Genomic DNA, 20,508 nt, shown 5'->3' with positions numbered 1-20,508 from the left:
ATGTGCAAACTGCTGTCCTTAAGAGCGACTAGATTATTACTGCATCACAAATGTAGAGACTAAATCAATTTTATATTTTCTTTTACCTGTATTTTGAGATTTTCTGAGATTTTATGACTGCATACTCGTGTAGAAAAATAAATTTTTTTGCCTTTTATTTTTTAGATGTAGCACTATGCTTAATAATCATCATTCCCAGAATTGACCCTTGAGATGAAGAAATGTAAACATATCTAAATTTTTTGAAAATTTGAAGCTCAATGTAAGCAATGTAAAAAGGAGAAAAAATTAGCTCCCCATATAAAGCACTGCTGTTTCTTTCAAGATGCTAAAGTTATTCTTGCCTTTAATCACATTCTTTTTGTTTTTCTTCCTTCTGCTGAAATTCTGAAAATATCTTTTTAGCAGTTAGAGAAATATACTTTATTGGTAAGCCTTAAATACATATGTGACAAAATTAGACGATGTAAGTTAAAGTGAAATTCAAATTGCTATTTACTAAAGGCATAAGAAGAACAAAGCAAAAATGGTTTTCCATTTATTTTAGACCACTGCTTTGAGGCTGTATGAAGCTTTATTTATGCTTGACAAATGTACACCTCAAAGAAAAGACGCGCAAACACCTCAGACTGCTTTTATATTCCATGCTGCTTTTCCACTTGTACCTTATATTCGTGGTAACTCCAGCTGGGCATCTACAGCACAAACCACAAAGTTCTTCCAACGCCACACTAAATGAGGAAGTAGAAAAAACTGCTCTATTACACTTTTTCTGAGCTTCTCTGCGTCATCCAAGCGTAATTTAGGCTAAATCACAAGATGTCTCAGAAGTTTACATTTTCGAAACATCGCTGGTAGGGGTTGTCGCTCATCCTCCATGTTCTTCCACCCGGACGTGTCTGTGAAGTTACACATTTTTCTAGGTGTACAAATTCTGTCCACATAAATGTCACTCTGAGGAAAGTGGAAGTTAAACTGATGTCATATGGCCTTGTGGACGCGTCAAGCATGAATCAAGCTTAAAGCACTGGTTTAGGGTTCCACCCATTGAGAGTCAGTGTGTTGAACCTTCTACTTCAGCACACTTGTTTCTAATATTAGTTCATTAGCATTTAATTGAACTATAGTTCAATTAAATGCTTTTCAGGTTAGTTTGGGAAATCCAGACGAGTTAAAGGTTGCAGGAAACAGGCCCTTAAGGATTTGAGTTTGAGAATACTGATCTAAAGCCTCATCTTGGGGGAAAAAAAGAACAAGACATTTGTGAGAAGCAAGAAAGTAGAGTTTGGGATTATCTAGATAATATCCTGCAAAGTTAATTTAGGACAAAGTCTCAAAGTCAAACCCAAACAGCTGGATTTTTAGGGAACCAGCCTAAGGCATTAACAGTCTAGACAATGAAGGTTTGTCTGATGTTACAATAACAGTTTTAGCAGACAGATTTTATAGACAATGTAGATCTGTCCCTTTAAGTTTCAGTGGGGAAATAAAAGCTTCAAATACTCTCTTCTTTTTTGTCTGTAGCGTCTTTCTTTCTTTGTAAAGACAGGAGAAAATGTCACCATGATGTTGAGATATGAGCAGCTAATTTTAAGTAGCTCTTTAATCATAAGTGACATTATTGTAGAATTTAAGGAAATGTGTGGAAGTGTGCTCTGGAAAATGTGAACAGACGATATGTTGCCTCTGGTTATCAAAATTGCTAGAGGAGCAAAAAAAAAATTTCACAGGTTCCCGGAAGAGGAGATGTTAAGTCTCATGGGACTTTTATCAGCTTTGTACAGGCAACACTGAGGCACAGAGGAATAAGGAGGAGGGGGCTGGGAAGATAAATGCAAGCAGGCACTGTTCAAAACTTAAGAGGGAAACAGGATCTGAAGTAAAAGCTATTGATCTGCATGCATACATGGCACTTCATTTCCTATGAGCCATTAATAAAAACAACTGAAGAGAAGAGGTGTCATGCGAAAAGAAACTGGACTAAAAGGCTCAGTCTGAGAAGTGAAAACCTGTTCATCTGAGACTGTTGTCACTATGGGATAAAACTTAAGGTTTAATCTACAAGAACATCTTAGTAAACACAATACTGTTGGAAACTTTCCATTTCATTATCTTAATTCAGAAAGTAAAAACCATCTGCATGTATTATACTCACAGGAAGACGTTTCAAAAGGTCTGTTATTTTGATGAGGTGAGCTTAAAGCTAAATGAAAACCCCAAATTAGATTATTATGCTCCTTAGGAATGTTGTTTATAACATAAAACCAAGAAAACAAATATTTAAAGTAAAGCACGACCTTACACTACATCATCCAGGATGTTTACTAATCTATTGTTGCAGATATGAGAGCTTTGCTGATCCTTTTAAATTGCGTGACCACAGCTTGAACCAGAGCGTGCAAACATTGATTTTTTTCCTGTCAGTCTGTCTTCCAGGCAAAATGCCTCCAAACAACCTGTTTATGTTTGCCTCATCAGCTATAGAGGGTCATAAAACCCCTAATGGTTAGTTGCTACTCATTTTTTTGGTTTTAAACTTCAAACAGCACCTTACTCATTTGATTTTCAGCTATATTTGTACAGGTGAGAATTTATATAGCTGAGAGAAAGCTGTTAGTTAAACAGTGTCCTGGGATGCCCACTGGGCATAGTCAATGTGATGGAAGACAGAAGGAGTGTAAGAAGAATATTGTAAGCTTTATAATAGTATAAGCATTATAAGCTTCTTGCTTCAGCCAATGCACCCTTTTTAAGACAGTTTTAATTTAAGTTATATGGACATATTCTGTCTTTATTATATACTTGTATGTCTGAAATAAACTAACTTGAAACACATAAAAGAATAAAATCATCTTCAAATAATGTCACCCATCATGTCTTAACAAACATGTTACTGGATGAAAGGGTTGTTGATCTAATAAGGAATATGCACTGTTTTTAATCTGCTCGTATGTTACAGATGTTAATGAGCATCCGTAATATAGATATATTGATTTGCATGTTTCTATACCTGCTCTGAAGGTGTGTGTGTCATGATCGGTACACGAATGTGACCCAATTATGCAGAACACCACGACACAGGAAACAGATGAAAAGTTAACAGAGTTTATTAAATACAATCCAATGATAGTATGTTCTGGTTCTGGTCCTGGGCAAACGGGTTCACCGGAGTCTGTGAGGAAGACAGTTAGTTAGCTGGGCTCTTAGCGGTTTGTCCTTTGATAGTCTCTGGTGTGTACCTTGTGGGTCCTTGAATGGATCTTGGAGAGGAAGGTTGTTGGAACTGGAGAGAGTCTGATTAGCTGAGTCCGTTAGCTGCTTCAGCGTCTTGCTTCTAGAAAGGTAGCAGACCTTGACTTTGGATTTCCAGCTCTTGGTCCAGAGCTGCAAGAGAATCCAGGGAAAGTCTTCAGGTTTGGCTCTGAGGGCAGGCTCGGCGGGTTAAGCTCTACCAGAGCTTCACGAAGGAAGATCAGGTTTTCCTGGAAAGACAGAGACAAGATTAGGATCCTGTCAGGATCTCAGAGCAAGCAAAGTTCTCAGAGGTTCTGGGCTTAGGTGCTAACCAACTGGCTCAACACTGCGGCGTTGAGGCAAGGTCTGAAGACAGCTTAAGTAGAGGGTCCTCCTGATGATGGTAACGAGCAGCAGCTGTGCAGAGGGCTCTGCTCAGGAGGATCCACGGCGGACTCTGCTGGAGAAGAGAGGTACTTCTCCAGCTTCCAACAGTACCCCCCCCTCAACGACCGCCCCTTGGCGGTCCGGAGGAAGTAGATGGGCAGGAACGCTCATACTCCTCGATCAGGGAAGGATCGAGGATGTAAGAGCCGGGAACCCACTGACGGTCTTCAGGTCCGTAGCCCTCCCAGGCGACGAGGTACTGCCAGCCGCGACCTCGCCGACGGGAGTCCACGATGCGACGGACGGTAAAAGCCGGGTGGCCATCGACTTCCAGGGCGGGTGGTGGGGAGTCGGATGGAAGGCACAGAGGGCTAGAGACTACGGGCTTGACCTGAGAAACATGAAAGGTGGGGTGGATGCGAAGACTCGGAGGTAACTGGAGACGGACTGCGGAGGGACTGATGACCTGGGAAACCTTAAATGGACCGATGAATCTGGGAGACAGTTTCCGGGACATTCCCTTGAGGGGAATGTCTCGGGTGGACAGCCATACCTCCTGTCCGATGGCGTACTCGGGAGCGGGACGTCTCCTGGAGTCGGCAAAAAGTTTGGTGGTCTCTGATGATTTGTTGAGGGTGGTGATGGTTTCTTTCCAAATCCTTTGACAGCGACGGATGTGTTGGTTGATGGTCTTGACTGCTATCTCCTTTTCATCTGCGGGGAAAAGTGGTGGTTGGTATCCATGACTGACCTGAAATGGTGACTGACCGGTGGAAGCTGATCTCTGGGAGTTATGGGCGTACTCGATCCAAGGTAGATACTGGCTCCAGTCGGTGGGGTTGTTGGAAGTTAGGCAGCGGAGGGTGGATTCTAGGTGCTGATTCATGCGCTCGGTCTGAACGTTGGATTGTGGATGATAACCTGAAGTCAAGGCAGACTTACAGCCCAGAGCTGAACAGAAGGCTTTCCAAACTTGTGAAACGAATTGAGGACCACGGTCTGATAGGATTTCCTGGGGAATGCCATGTAATCTGAAGACGTGTTTCACGAGAAGCTGAGCAGTCTGGAACGCCGAGGGGAGCTTCCTGAAAGGGACTAAATGACAGGACTTGGAAAAACGGTCAACGATGGTGAGTATAGTGGACATACCTCGAGAGATGGGGAGACCAGTGACGAAATCTATGGCAATGTGGGACCATGGACGTGAAGGAATCGGAAGAGGTTGTAACAGACCAGAGGGTGGCTGATGCGAGGCCTTGTTTCTAGCACAAATGGGGCAGGCCAGCACATATTCCTTTACGTCCCTGTGGAGAGTGGGCCACCAGAAGCGTCTGGTGATGAGAGCGATGGTTCTACTGACTCCAGGGTGGGCCGAGAATTTGGCAGTGTGCATCCATTGAATGAGCCTGGACCTGACGGAAGACGGAACATAAGTTCTGTTAGCCGGACCGTTACCTGGGTCGGGTTCCGTGGCCAGGGCGGAGTTAATAAGATCGGAGATCTCCCAGTTCACGACTCCCACAGTACAAGAGGCCGGGAGGACTGGCTCCGGTGTCTCGGGTTGATCGACGGAGTATAGGCGCGAGAGGGAGTCTGGTTTCACATTCTTTGATCCGGGTCTGTAGGAGATAACGAGATTAAATCTGGAGAAGAAAATGGACCAAATGACAGGACTTGGAAAAACGGTCAACGATGGTGAGTATAGTGGACATACCTCGAGAGATGGGGAGACCAGTGACGAAATCTATGGCAATGTGGGACCATGGACGTGAAGGAATAGGAAGAGGTTGTAACAGACCAGAGGGTGGCTGATGCGAGGCCTTGTTTCTAGCACAAATGGGGCAGGCCAGCACATATTCCTTTACGTCCCTGTGGAGAGTGGGCCACCAGAAGCGTCTGGTGATGAGAGCGATGGTTCTACTGACTCCAGGGTGGGCCGAGAATTTGGCAGTGTGCATCCATTGAATGAGCCTGGACCTGACGGAAGACGGAACATAAGTTCTGTTAGCCGGACCGTTACCTGGGTCGGGTTCCGTGGCCAGGGCGGAGTTAATAAGATCGGAGATCTCCCAGTTCACGACTCCCACAGTACAAGAGGCCGGGAGGACTGGCTCCGGTGTCTCGGGTTGATCGACGGAGTATAGGCGCGAGAGGGAGTCTGGTTTCACATTCTTTGATCCGGGTCTGTAGGAGATAACGAGATTAAATCTGGAGAAGAAAATGGACCAAATGACAGGACTTGGAAAAACGGTCAACGATGGTGAGTATAGTAGACATACCTCGAGAGATGGGGAGACCAGTGACGAAATCTATGGCAATGTGGGACCATGGACGTGAAGGAATCGGAAGAGGTTGTAACAGACCAGAGGGTGGCTGATGCGAGGCCTTGTTTCTAGCACAAATGGGGCAGGCCAGCACATATTCCTTTACGTCCCTGTGGAGAGTGGGCCACCAGAAGCGTCTGGTGATGAGAGCGATGGTTCTACTGACTCCAGGGTGGGCCGAGAATTTGGCAGTGTGCATCCATTGAATGAGCCTGGACCTGACGGAAGACGGAACATAAGTTCTGTTAGCCGGACCGTTACCTGGGTCGGGTTCCGTGGCCAGGGCGGAGTTAATAAGATCGGAGATCTCCCAGTTCACGACTCCCAAAGTACAAGAGGCCGGGAGGACTGGCTCCGGTGTCTCGGGTTGATCGACGGAGTATAGGCGCGAGAGGGAGTCTGGTTTCACATTCTTTGATCCGGGTCTGTAGGAGATAACGAGATTAAATCTGGAGAAGAAAATGGACCACCTGGATTGACGAGGGTTGGCCTGTTTGGCAGACTGGATGCTAGCAAGGTTCTTGTGATCAGTCCAGACTAGAACCGGGTGCTCAGCTCCCTCTAACCAGTGTCTCCACTCCTCCAACGCCAATTTGATGGCTAATAGTTCTCGATCTCCAACGCCGTAGTTCTGTTCTGCTGATGAGAGTCTGCGAGAGAAAAAAGCACATGGATGAATCTTTTGATCTGAGTCGAGTCTCTGGGAAAGGACGGCTCCAACGCCAGAATCCGAAGCATCGACCTCCAGGATGAACTGTTTAGAAGGGTCAGGCTGAATTAACACCGGTGCTCTGGAAAACAAAGATTTCAGTTTGTCAAAAGCAGACTGAGCTTCGGGAGTCCATTGAAAATTCCTCTTAACTGAAGTTAAAGAGGTCAGAGGTTGAGCCGTCTGGCTATAATTTCTAATGAAACGACGGTAAAAATTGGCGAACCCCAAAAACCTTTGAAGCTGTTTTCGATTTTCAGGAATCGGCCAGTCCAAAACCGCCTTTATCTTGTCCTCAGCAGGCTTAACCTGCCCGCCCTCGAGCACAAACCCCAAAAAGGTCACTGATGGTTGGTGGAACTCACACTTTTCTGCCTTGACGAATAACTTGTTCTCCAGTAGCCTCTGTAACACCAGGCGGACATGTTTCTTGTGATCAGTTAAGTTCCGTGAATAAATGAGTATGTCGTCTATATAGACAAAGACAAACACATTTAAAAAGTCTCTGAGAACATCATTCACTAGTGCTTGAAAGCAGGCGGGGGCGTTTGTTAAACCAAAAGGCATTACCAGGTACTCGAACTGACCTAATGGTGTCTTGAAAGCAGTCTTCCATTCATCTCCTTCTCTGATTCTGAGGAGATGATATGCGTTTCTCAGATCCAGTTTGGTGAAGACTTTTGCCCCCTGAACAGGTTCAAAAGCAGAGGCTAGGAGAGGTAGAGGGTACTTATTCTTTATGGTGATTTGGTTCAACCCTCTGTAGTCAATGCATGGTCTTAATGAACCATCCTTCTTGCCAACAAAAAAGAAACCAGCACCCAAAGGAGAAGAGGACGGGCGAATAATTCCAGCAGCTAAAGACTCGTTAATATACTTCTCCATTGTCTCTCGTTCTGGCTTGGAGATGTTATATAAACGGCTGCTGGGTAACGGTGCTCCAGGTAACAACTCAATAGCACAGTCATATGGTCTATGTGGTGGAAGGGACGTAGCACTGACCTTACCTAAAACCGGGGCCAAGTCATGGTACTCAAAGGGAACTGAAGATAGGTCAGGAGAGTCCATCTCTCCCCCACCCCTAGGAGGCCCCACCACGGGGGCTGCCGACCGAAGACAAGTCTCATGACATGACGTAGACCATGCTTCCACGTGACGTTCAGTCCAATTAATGCGTGGATTGTGTTTCTCCAGCCATTCGAATCCAAGCACCAACGGGGAACATGCGGAGGGAATAACAAAAAATGTGATAGTTTCACGATGGTTACCTGAGAGGAGGAGCTCGAGGGGTTGGGTTTGATGAGTAACTTGGTGGAGATTTTTCCCATCAATGGCAGAGACACGGAGGGGTTGAGAAAGAGGAACAGTTTCAATCATCAATTGTTGAACGAGGTTAGAGTCTATGAGGTTCCGTTCACAGCCTGAGTCAATAAAGGCAGAAAAAGAGAGGTTCTGATTATTACAAAACAAGGTGGCAGGCAGCATCAATCGAGGAGATTTCTTAGAGTTGGTTTGGCCCGCCAGACTCCTCAGATCCTCTGGCGGGCCCTGCCTTTTGATTTAGCCGGGCAGGAAGCAATGAAATGTCCACTTTCACCACAATAGATGCAAAGTCTGCTCAAAAAACGTCTTTGTCTCTCCTCAGGAGTAAGCCGAGTGTGTCCCACCTGCATAGGTTCGACCTCCGTACCACCTGAATATGAAGCCTGAAAAGGCAGAGGGAGGGACTGGGCTTTTGGTCGGTCTGTGGGAGGAGAAGAAACAGTCACAATATTTGAGGCAGAAGTAGAGGCGTGAGACCCAGAATTTCTTAACTTAGAGCTGTTTCTGGCTCTAATTCTGTTATCCAATCTAATTGTTAGTTTAATTAGATCCTCAAGGGAGGCTGGTTCGTCGAGAGTTGCCAGTTCGTCTTTAATATTCTCATTTAAGGCCATGAAATAAGCTCCCTTCAGAGCACTTTGATTCCATCCGGAAGCTGCTGCCTTAACCCGGAAGTTGATCGAAAAATCAGCCACAGATGAATCTCCCTGCTTAATACTGAAAAGAGCACGAGAGTCAATTGTTTGATCAGTTTCCTGATTAAAAACCTGGGAGAATTCAGAAATGAAATCAGAGTATCGGCAGTTGAGACTTTCAAATGAGGGAAATCTGGCCTGGGCCCACTCCAAAGCTCTTCCTGTTAGTTGAGAGAGAATAAAGGTTAATAATAATAATAATAATGAATTTTATTTATCATGCACTTTACATTTGATTTCAAATCTCAAAGTGCTACAAAACAAGTTTAAAAGACCATAACATTAAAAACAGAGTAAAAAGACAGTCATTAAAATCAATACATTAAAAGGCATACGTAGCCTATTAAAAAAAATCTAAAATCAACAATTGTAGGAATTTCTAAAAAGGAAAGTTTTTAGTCCTTTCTTAAAACAATCCACCGTCTGTGGGGCCCTAAGGTGGTCTGGGAGGGCATTCCACAGACGGGGAGCTGCGGCTTCGAAGGCCCTGTCGCCCATTGTTTTTAGCCGTGTCCTGGGTGGGGCCAGACGGTGCTGTTGGCCTGACCGGGTCCGGGAAGAGGTGTGTGGTGTGAGCAGTTCAGTGAGATACATGGGGGCCGCACCGTGCACACAGTGATGGGTGTGCAGAAGAATCTTGTACTCTATACGGGCGTGAATGGGCAGCCAGTGTAAAGTGTGAAGGATGGGAGTGATTAAGGGAAGGTTATTTTCTTAAAGTCCGTCGAAAAGCTGTTTGGAGAGTTCTGGAACAATAATCTGCACTGAAATAAAAATCCTCTGCAATCCTTCATATTACCAGAGAATTTTTCAGGAAGGCTTGGGCGGAACTCTGATGACGTCACTGCTGGTGACCTCGGAGGGGGAACTGGACCCGGAAAAGGTTGCGCTGCCGGTGTGGCGTTAGCACTGTTCATGAAATTAGCATAGCTCTGAAGCTTTTGATTGTTAGTTTCCACAAGACAGTATAACTCACGGAGAGTCTGAGGTTGTCCATAAATTTGTGCATCTTGCTCCTCCAATCGACGGCGGATGTGTTCTGCTGGGCCTTGTGTTTGGCCGCAGTTTTCTGTTCTGCTGTGAACTTTATTTTAAAAAACAGTGTCATTTTTATATTATCTAGTCTTGTGTTTTCTTGGTTTACCACTTTCACAATGAAATTTCTCCTCTGTGGGACCAAAAATGTATTTCTTTCCTACGTTATTGATTATTAGGAAAACCTTAAAGGAACAGTACACCCAAAACATGATTAGCCTTCATTTTCTACTCACCCCCATGCTGAACAACACTCTGGAGTACTTTTTTGATATCTCAAATGCATCTGGAGATCTGGGAGGCTTCTTGCTGTCTGCTGACATTCAAATAATGGAGGTCTATGGTGACCGAGACAGAAAGGTCCATAAAAGTCCACAAAAACGTGTCAATATTCCTCCATACTGCTCGTCCAATGTAATCCAAGTGTCCTGAGTGGGTAGCATCCAGAATTTACTCGAAACGAAGTCATTTAGAACGTTTTAGAGCCTAAACAGTAGTGTATAGGATTTCCTAATAGCGCCCCCATGCGCGCTCACGATTCTACGGAAGCCGGCAGACCAAACCGGAAGAAAGTGCGCATTCAGCGTCTGCTCTGCCGATAATGCAAGCGTAGAAGAAGAAATGTTCTGTTTACCTGTGCAAAGAAAGAAACAACGAAAGAAAAATGTCTGAGGACTTCAGTGTTGAGGAAGAGCATGAGTTATTTGCCGAGCTGAATGCGCTGGTTTGGTCTGCCGGCTTCCGTAGAATCGTGAGCGCGCATGGGGGCGCTATTAGGAAATCCTATACACTACTGTTTAGGCTCTAAAACGTTCTAAATGACTTCGTTTCGAGTAAATTATGGACGCTACCCACTCAGGACACTTGGATTACATATTGACACGTTTTTGTGGACTTTTATGGACCTTTCTGTCTCGGGCGCCATAGACCTCAATTATTTGAATATCAGCAGACAGCAAGAAGCCTCCCAGATCTCCAGATGCATTTGAGATATCAAAAAAGTACTCCAGAGTTTTGTTCAGCATGGGGGTGAGTAGAAAATGAAGGCTAATCATGTTTTGGGTGTACTATTCCTTTAATATGCACACATATTGCTTCTCCTCTCTCTCCTGTTCCTGCTCGCTGACCTATTTTTCTTCCATTCATTTTCATGTGATCGCTCTTTGACAGCCTCTCGTCCAGATTAGAAACTAAAATGCCATTAAGATGAACCTGTACGTATAAAGAAACCTCTTCTATGACACATTATTCCCACAATTTCTAAAGGATACCCATCCGTACTGTACAAGTGCTTGAGTGGCAATAAGAAAAATATAATTAAAAATCATCTTAAATGTGTTACTGAAGTGATTTGAACTTTGTCCTAGTATTTATATGAAAGGAAAGGCCAATGACCGTATCCTCTGGCGACAGACCTTTGGAGGAAATTCAATAAAAACTTTATAGGAAGACTTGATAATAGGCACAAAAGCCAATGAAGTAGAAAATCAGAGGATTTCTAAAAGAGGGGTCAAAAGTTCAGGGCAGCCATTTCTTACCATCTTGTAGAGAAAACAAATCCAGTTCAAATGTCATTTGATGAAATATCTACTGCAGTGGCAAAAACATTTCAGGGCAACAAACTAACTCCTCCTAACGAACTAGAAAATCTTAACGAGCATCTTAGCCTCGAATTAACCACAAATGGTCTTCAGTATGAAGCAGTCATGAGCTTGTTCAGTGAAGCTTTCATCATAGCTGCAATATCATTAGACAGATCCTGAAATCTTGTTGTTCCTTTCAGCAGCCCTTCCCCAGAATATGCAGCTTTCTTCATTTTCAAACACTTCTTCAAAACACTCTGTTTTGATAATGGCCTTAAATCTCGAAGTCACATTGCATGACGCCACTTACAAATGATTCACATTCTTACATGTTTAATTCCATCTTTCCTAAAGTTTTTTCCTGCCATCAGAAAACAAAAATAAATGAGGAAATTACTTACAGTTCTCCGAGCTTTTGGAGGACTGAGAAAGCCTGTTCGTGTATATAGCTGATCCTGTTTCGCTGCAACACCCTGAGAAAAGCCAATAAACACAAAACATGGTTTATACTGTTGTTTCTGGACCCTCTTATTTCCACTTAATGAACTGCCTTTACTGACTGCATGCTCTGGCTACAAGGTGGCATCGATTTTAAGTGAAGCCATGTTTGATTTTCAAGCTTACGTCAGAAATAAATATTTTCAAAGCAAACCTTTGCTACGGATTCAATTATGGAAATTTGCACTTACAGAACTGTCAACATGGTGCATGAGCGGAAAGAGGCATTTCCAATCTTTTCAATTAGATTTCCCTCCAAGTCTCTGCAAGGTAATGTTTTAAAATGAGCACACAGAATGAGCATGTATAGAAAGACCCCCTCCCCCAAAAAACAAAAAACAAAAAAAACACATACACCGTGACATCCAACTTACAGCCAGTTTAGCCTGGGCATTTCCCGACAAATGTCATCCAACTTTGTCAGTGAGTTGTTCAACAAAACCCTGTCAATGATACCAAAAGGAAAAACAATGTAGCACATTTTTTCTACATTTTCAAATACCTCTGCTTTTATCCACAGGAGTGGCATCTCTAAACAGTCACTTCAAATAATAAGAAAAAAAAACACCAGATGAAAATACAAGAAAGAAAAAATATACAATTTTGAAGCAGAAACTCACAGTAAAACAAGAGAGTTCAGCCCTGAAAATGTCATGGTAGATATCTGATGGATATTGTTGTTTTCAAGAATCCTGAAAAGACAAACAGGATTGCAATGTCTCATTTTTTGGATCACTGATTTGGATAAAACTACATCAGTAGAGGAATGTGTGATGTATAATACAACAGTGAAAGGAGGGATATGCAGGAAACAGGAAAAAAACTCACAGCCACTCCAGTCTGTGTAGATCCTTAAACACTCCAGGCATCAAGACTGTTATCTTGTTGTAGCTCAGATATCTGAAGAAAAAAATACATACATCATATATACACACTACCGTTCAAAAGTTTGGGGTCACATTGAAATGTCCTTATTTTTTAAAGAAAAGCACTGTACTTTTCAATGAAGATAACTTTAAACTAGTCTTAACTTTAAAGAAATACACGCTATACATTGCTAATGTGCTAAATGACTATTCTAGCTGCAAATGTCTGTTTTTTGGTGCAATATCTACATAGGTGTATAGAGGTCAATTTCCAGCAACTATCACTCCAGTGTTCTAATGGTACAATGTGTTTGCTCATTGGCTCAGAAGGCTAACTGATGATTAGAAAACCCTTGTGCAATCATGTTCACACATCTGAAAACATTTCAGCTCATTACAGAAGCTACAAAACTGACCTTCGTTTGAGCAGATTGAGTTTCTAGAGCATCACATTTGTGGGGTCAATTAAACGCTCAAAATGGCCAGAATAGAGAACTTTCATCTGAACCTCGACAGTCTATTCTTGTTCTTAGAAATGAAGGCTATTCCATGCGAGAAATTGCTAAGAAATTGAACATTTCCTACAACGGTGTGTACTAACCCCTTCAGAGGACAGCACAAACAGGCTCTAACCAGAGTAGAAAAATAAGTGGGAGGCCGCGTTGCACAACTGAGCAAGAGGATAAGTAAATTAGAGTCTCTAGTTTGAGAAACAGACGCCTCACAGGTCCCCAACTGGCATCTTCATTAAATAGTACCCGCAAAACACCAGTGTCAATATCTACAGTGAAGAGGCGGCTGCGGGATTCTGGGCTTCAGGCAAAGAAAAAGCCATATCTGAGACTGGCCAATAAAATAAAAAGATTAAGATAGGCAAAAGAACACAGACTTTGGACAGAGGACGACTGGAAAAAAGTGTTGTGGACAGATGAATCCAAGTTTGAGGTGTTTGGATCACAAAGAAGAACGTTGTGAGACGCAGAACAAACGAAAAGATGCTGGAAGAATGCCTGACGCCATCTGTTAAGCATGGTGGAGGTAATGTGATGGTCTGGGGTTGCTTTGGTGCTGGTAAGGTGGGAGATTTGTACAGGGTAAAAGGGATTCTGAATAAGGAAGGCTATCACTCCATTTTGCAACGCCATGCCATACCCAGTGGACAGCGCTTGATTGGAGCCAATTTCATCCTAAAACAGGACAATGTCCCTAAACACACCTCCAAATAGTGCAAGAACTATTTAGAGCAGAAACAGGCAGCTGGTATTCTATCGGTAATGGAGTGGCCAGTGCAGTCATCAGATCTGAATCCCATTGAGCTGTTGTGTGAGCAGCTTGACTGTATGGTACACAAGAAGTGCCAACCAATCCCACATGTGGGAGCTGCTTCTGGAAGCGTTGGGTGCAATTTCTCCAGATTACCTCAACAAACTAACAGCTAGAATGCCAAAGGTCTGCAATGCTGTAATTGCTGCAAATGGAGGATTCTTTGACGAAAGCAAAGATTGATGTGAAAATAAAAATCATTGTTTCTAACCTTGTCAATGTCTTGACTCTATTTTCTATTAATTTCACAACGTATGGTGGTGAATAAGTGTGACTTTTCAGGAAAACACAAAATTGTTTGGGTGACCACAAACTTTTGAACGGTAGTATATATATATATATATCAGTGGATATACATGTGAATATAGCATAGATAACTTTTTTTTATCTAGATTAATCTCATTGTGATCTTGGAATTAATCTAGATTAAAATGGCTCATTTGAATCAGAATAACAATAACTTTATTATTAATTAATGTTTACAGAAGAGAGAAAAAGAAGATTGAGATCAGACTGCTTGAAAAGGCTTTTCTACAATGATAACTGGTGATGAAAAAAATAATATTCAATAAAATATATTTGTGTTTAATAACTGTTTATTCACATAAACACAAATTCTGAACTGACAGCCTACATACTAGGTCATGGCTCTATTTCTCCTTTTTCCACCAGTCACTCAGGCAGTCATTTTAATGTCCTGTGAGGCTGGAGTAGCAGCAAGGGCTGCTGGGTAATGTCAAGATGGGGAAAACATCGCCATTTTATCCTAGTTTTGTGTTAACCTCTTAATATCAACCTCATTTTAGGAAATTCTCATACCCAAATGGAAAAGCAAATAACTCAGGAACTGTAAGCTTGAATTTCATGTGGGATACATTATTTGAAAGGTAATCCCCCTCTAGTTTCCGAATATATACATGAAAATTGGTTGAGTAAAACACCCAAGCTGCATCAGTTTAAAAAAGATTTAAAGTTATTTTTTTCATTCTTGAAAATAGGTATTTTTTGAACAGCAGTTATAAAGATGAGCTTGCCTGCTTGTTGTGGCTGCTTTGTCATGGTACATTTTGACATGCTGTCTTATCTGCTATAATTGTGCATTGGTGCTCACTGTGTCCATAAAATGAACTATGTTGTTGAATTGTGGAGAATCTAAGCTTTCCAACGATGTCTAACATGTCTATATTGGTAAACATTTTACCAGTGTAATTTTCATGCATTCTGAATTATTATTTGTAAATGTTTTGAGAGGTTAAAGAGGGTTGTTTATATTGGTAGTCTGTTCATACTAAGCTAACATTATGTTCTGGAGGTTGCAGCTTTAAAGGGCTGGTTATACTCCCGCAGCAGTGTGTCGCAGTGAGCTTGTCGCAGGTATGATGCAGACATTTTTGATTTATGCTCAATATTGAAGCGTGGTCTGCGCTATGTTACTTCACAAAAGGGGAAAATCAAGTTTTTTCGGAAGGACATGAGGGCCAAAAAGAGCAGGGATACAGGTGGAAAAGAGTCCCAGCGTTCTCGCACACCGCGTTCTTCTAGTCCAACTTCATGAGTCAAATAAACAAAACAAGCCGGTAAGGTACCAAACGGGAGATACGCATAGTGTAGAGCGGATGTAGATTTAAGCAATCAGAGGCCTCTGTCTGCGGCACTGTCTGTAGTCACCTACAGTTTGGGAGAGCTGCAGCAGAGTGTCTGCGGAAGGGACGGGGACGCCTCTGTGTTCACTGAGACACACACGCAGACGACCTGGTTTCGAAGTATAAATCAGCCTTAAGTGTGAACATTGGTACCATTGGGAGAACGTTTCACCAGTTGAATATACGGGAACAAGCATTTCCTGGTATTTTGCATTGCATAAAAAAAGAGCATCGTTGCTGGACCTTAGATTTAGTGAGAGTTACTAACTGCTGGCAAACACGCTACAATATTAAGGAGAAAGTCTTCATCAATGTAGACTCAGCTCCAAGCCTAACTTTGAGAATAGAGTAACGTGGATATTTTGTTTAAAGCAGCACATTAACGCTGATAATGGCCCACCACTAATATATATATATATATATATATATATATATATATATATATATATATATATATATATATATATATATATATATATATATATATATATATATATATATATATATATCTTTTTTTTATATATATATGAAAAATTTGGCAAAAACACTGGCATACGTTCAATAACTTGTGGGTACATTTTGTATAAGCTATGAACATGCTGACACACGTCATCATGCGGCAAGTATTTTGAATTTCGTATGCCAGGGAATGTCATACATGGACCATAAATTACAGGTAAGTTATATGATCATTGACATATGTTAAGTCTAACTTATCTAAAACCTATGAGTAACTTGTGTATAACTTATGCCTGACTTATCAAGAACTTATCTCCAAGGCATATCAACGTATTTGACGTGTTCCAGATGACCGCTGAACGTGTTTTCTAACTTATAACTACTGTATAATGGCATATTGGCTGCGTTATGGTATAAAAGGGGGTTCACAGGAGGAAAGCATCTGTATTCCTCCAGTCTGCATCCCCATCATAGGCTGAGCGAGAAGGTGAGTGTGATGGATCCCCCCTGCGTTCACGCCCATGGCCCCGACCATGGGTGGTAAACAGCAGCTAGGTTAATACCGCTATCAACAACGTCTTTTTATGCTTACCAGGCTCTTCCGGGCTCATCGCTGCTCCTGAGGGGAGCAGCTTTAAGTGATGCTTCGTAATGCCCATGAAATGATGCACAAGCATCTCGGCATTATGCTGCCATGCGTTATGCATAAGCTAGGCTGTGCACATGCCAGCATTTTAGGAGATTCTGGGTTAGGGTTAGGACATCAGGCATATGCCGTCTAAATGTCACAAGGGCTTAAGTCATAGAGCTTTTTCATGGGTACCGAGTTTTACCTACCCGAATAAGTTCAGAATAATCAAAACGTTTGTGGAAACAGGAAGCTACTAATTTTTTACTCATTTGAAAGGCAGTGTTGGGCACGTTACTTTGAAAAAGTAATTAGTTATAGTTACTAGTTACTTCTCCCAAAAAGTAACTGAGTTACTAACTGAGTTACTCCACAATAAAAGTAACTAGTTACTAGTAAAAGTAACTATTGCGTTACTTTTGCGTTTCTCGCCCCCGTAACCCTCACCACCCGGCCCCCACCTTCTCGCGGTGTGTTTCCAAAGCCGGCTTAATAGAGCGGACGACAAAGACAAGAACCTGCAGAGAGTTTTGCATTTATTGCAACTCAATGTAAATGACATCAGGGGGGAACGCCATGCTAAGTTTTTTAACAGGGCGATCCGATCTGGTGAAATTAATAACTGGGGATGTCTAATTCTGAAATCCTGTGTGTTTGGGTTGTTATAGATACTGCAGCATCTATCTATCCATCTATCTATCTAGATGTATACTCTGTGTGTGACATAAAATATGGATCTCCATCCCTGCCACAAAGGCCATCAAATAATGTTTAAAATAAAAAATACAGTAGGTTGAAAAGTCAGAGCATCCATCCATCCATCCATCCATCCATCCATCCATCCATCCATCCATCCATCCATCCATCCATCCATCCATCCATCCATCCATCCATCCATCCATCCATCCATCCATCCATCCATCCATCCAGATTTCTCCCTTTCTCCATATAGGCTATCATTTCTGGCTGTTGTCAGGTTAATCATTTGATCATTCACGCTCTCCATAGTTCTCCTGTGGCGCGAGCACAGGGCGACTGTTGCGCGCCTTTAGCGAGCATGCGCGTTTCCTGTCGCTTGCGCGGTGACTGGTGCCGCCTGCGCTGTGCGGAGATGCAGAGGAAACCGTATCTGATGGGGAAACGCAGCTCGACGTAACACCTGTATTTCCATCAGGAAAACGCTGTTTTGCTGCTGGAGTCATCCTCACTCTCCATCTCTCTGTGTGTGCTGTACGTTAACACCCGCCAGCAGAAACACCCACCTACCCTCATCTCATCCTCCCCTCTCTCATGACAAGGCGCGCACCTCTGGATGACCTAAAAAAATAATCTTTAATATCTCTTAAACAAAAGTAGCACAAACAATATTTTTTTCTGCACAAATCTGCACTAACATTGCACTAACCATTCAGTCTATTTGCAGAGTTTTTTGACGTGGGTGGGGTGTCAGCTTCACGCAGCTGCGCACGAGTCTTATCATGAAAAAAGGTTCATTGTGCGACTTGAGTAACGCGCAGTAACGGGGTGTCTGCAATGGTAACTGCGTTATAGTTACAGTCAAAGTAATTAGTTAGATTACTCGTTACTAAAACAAGGTAACGCCGTTAGTAACGCCGTTACTTTCAACGCCGTTAGTCCCATCACTGTTGAAAGGTGATGAATTGGATGCAGGAGGTTATTTCTTGATTTGCACCCTCCATTCATATTGGTGTTTATCTTGCGTCACTCTATAGAGTGACACTGCTGAAAGGCATCCTTTAGTTTATGACCTACTGGATCCTGGATTGCATTCTAAAATGTGCACCATGACACCAGGCCTGAAGGCCCAGAGTTGAGCAACCTTTCACTTTAAGTCAACTGTGCCTTTACACATTTCCTGAATGCCAAGATGTCTTTTTAATGGTGTATAACAGGTTCATTTACTATTTGAGTTAAAGATGTGTGTTTTTATTTTTCTCAACAAACATCCTTTTGTGACATCAAAGAAAAATCTAAAGAGATAAACAAAAATAAACATAATCCTAACATCCAGCAAACAACTTCTGATCTGAAAAGAATAACCAATCAACTCCTGCAGTATACTATATAGTCAGTATGGTCTGAAACAGTTGGACCATTTTCACTTGAGGGATTACCTGATTGCTAATCTCTGTTGTTTACCAGAGTTATTCCCTGCTCTGCATCTGCCTCAGGCCTCAGCCTGTGAGCTCAGTTTTTCGCCTTTGAACATCCACTAGCTTTGCTCCTCCCTTACTCGTCTCCTTATCTCTGGGAAAACCAGCCTGTGTTGCTGCCCACATGTCGGCTCTGCTCATTCATCTACAGTCACTAGAAAAGAATGTTCTGCACCAATTCAGATGTTGACATCCTGGACCTATACTCGTTACAGCAATTCTTTCCAGCTCTACCTGGACTGTTCAGTTCCTACCTCACTTCTGTGAAGGCCTTTTTCAAACCACAAAAGCTTTTTGAAGGTGCAAAGTTAAAGGTAGACATATAAAACTTCTACAGTCAAACAAAAAAAGGTAAAAAAAAATAACTATTATGTTCTGATTTGTTTAAAATGTTTGTAAGCAAACCTTGCTTCAGAGGACACAGGGTTACATGATCAGAACTGAAAATAGTTATACTTCTTTTTTAATCTCCCACCTGAACATCAGTAAAAAAAACAAACCAACCAACCAAAAAACTAAAAAAAACAACTAAAAAACACAAAACAAAATAAGAACAAAAAGCACTCAGTGTTGATCCAGACTCTAATTCACCAGTGGCAAATGACTAGCTGTGCTAGATAAAAGTCTAACTCATTTTTTTTCTTTATTAGTGGAGCTGTTGGTTTTATACATCAGTGATCTGACAAGGGTAAAAGGAAAATGGGATTGCAAGCATCAACCAGCCTGGAGTTAAACATTAAACCCAGGACAGCTGAGCAGAGGATTGGAATGGCTGCTTTACCACTGAGACATGTGATGCACCCATCTAGAGGTTCAATTTTTAACGTTTAATTGCGCTGTAAGAGCCAATCTATATTCAGAGGGTTTATCTAGTTAGAAACAAAGTCATCCTACAACAGTTTCACCTGTATACAGCCATGACTTACCGTAGAGGTACTCTGTTAATTATGCGTCTTACATCAAGGATATTCTTCAACAAACCTTTTAAACTGACATTATTTATTCCTCTGTCTCTGTTTTGAATAAATATTCTTATTAAATCAAATTGTTTTATGATCATTTTTATTTGCTTCCTTTTTCTAGATTTGTGCTTTAATATACTGGCTACTGCATAATATACTGGCTATACATTGACATAGCTGAAATTGGGGGTTAGATTTTTCCCTCAATGGGTATTCCAAGGACCTAACTGAATAAAAATATGTTTAATACCCTTAAAAACTCCCTACAATGGATGGGCCAGGTTCAAATCCTAATATAAAATTATACAGGAGCTCTGATCAGGTCCTCGTGTTCATTTGGCTCTAAAACAAAAACAGAAAGAAAAAAAAAACAGGCTTGATTGTCTTGGGACTAAAACAAATCTGCTTTACTCACAGCCTTGTTAAATTCTGAAGCCCTCTGAAAGCATCGGGACTCACATCTTGAATATTGTTGTGCTGTAGATATCTACAAAAGAAGCACACGAGCATCTTGAGGGTGATGAATTAATGAGGAAACAAAAACAGACAGCATTGCAAAACCAAAATTTGCTTGTGCTTGTAGAGTGAAGGAATTCTAAATCTATAAAGGAAGGTCTAAATCCAAGGGTAACATGTCAAAACCAAGTGTTACAAATACAATGTTA

General features: G+C 42.0%; 1 protein-coding gene across 1 annotated transcript in view; it reads right to left on the bottom strand.

Moving 5' to 3' along the window:
• The window catches only part of rxfp1 (relaxin family peptide receptor 1), a 159,137-nt gene that overhangs the window by 20,034 nt on the left and 118,595 nt on the right, over nucleotides 1–20,508 (bottom strand). Inside the window, exons 6-11 of the mRNA XM_038300834.1 lie at nucleotides 20,259–20,330; nucleotides 12,617–12,688; nucleotides 12,409–12,480; nucleotides 12,163–12,231; nucleotides 11,980–12,051; nucleotides 11,692–11,763 (exon numbers count right to left, since the gene is read on the bottom strand). Coding sequence (XP_038156762.1) covers nucleotides 11,692–11,763; nucleotides 11,980–12,051; nucleotides 12,163–12,231; nucleotides 12,409–12,480; nucleotides 12,617–12,688; nucleotides 20,259–20,330 — 429 coding nt within the window. The remainder of the gene's footprint in view (nucleotides 1–11,691; nucleotides 11,764–11,979; nucleotides 12,052–12,162; nucleotides 12,232–12,408; nucleotides 12,481–12,616; nucleotides 12,689–20,258; nucleotides 20,331–20,508) is intronic.

This window comes from Cyprinodon tularosa, unplaced genomic scaffold, assembly GCF_016077235.1.
Source record: "Cyprinodon tularosa strain WSP-4 unplaced genomic scaffold, ASM1607723v1 ctg458, whole genome shotgun sequence".
NCBI classification, from domain to species: Eukaryota; Metazoa; Chordata; class Actinopteri; order Cyprinodontiformes; family Cyprinodontidae; genus Cyprinodon; species Cyprinodon tularosa.
Note: the sequence above shows the minus strand (reverse complement) of the source record. Positions and strands in the feature narration are given on the sequence as shown.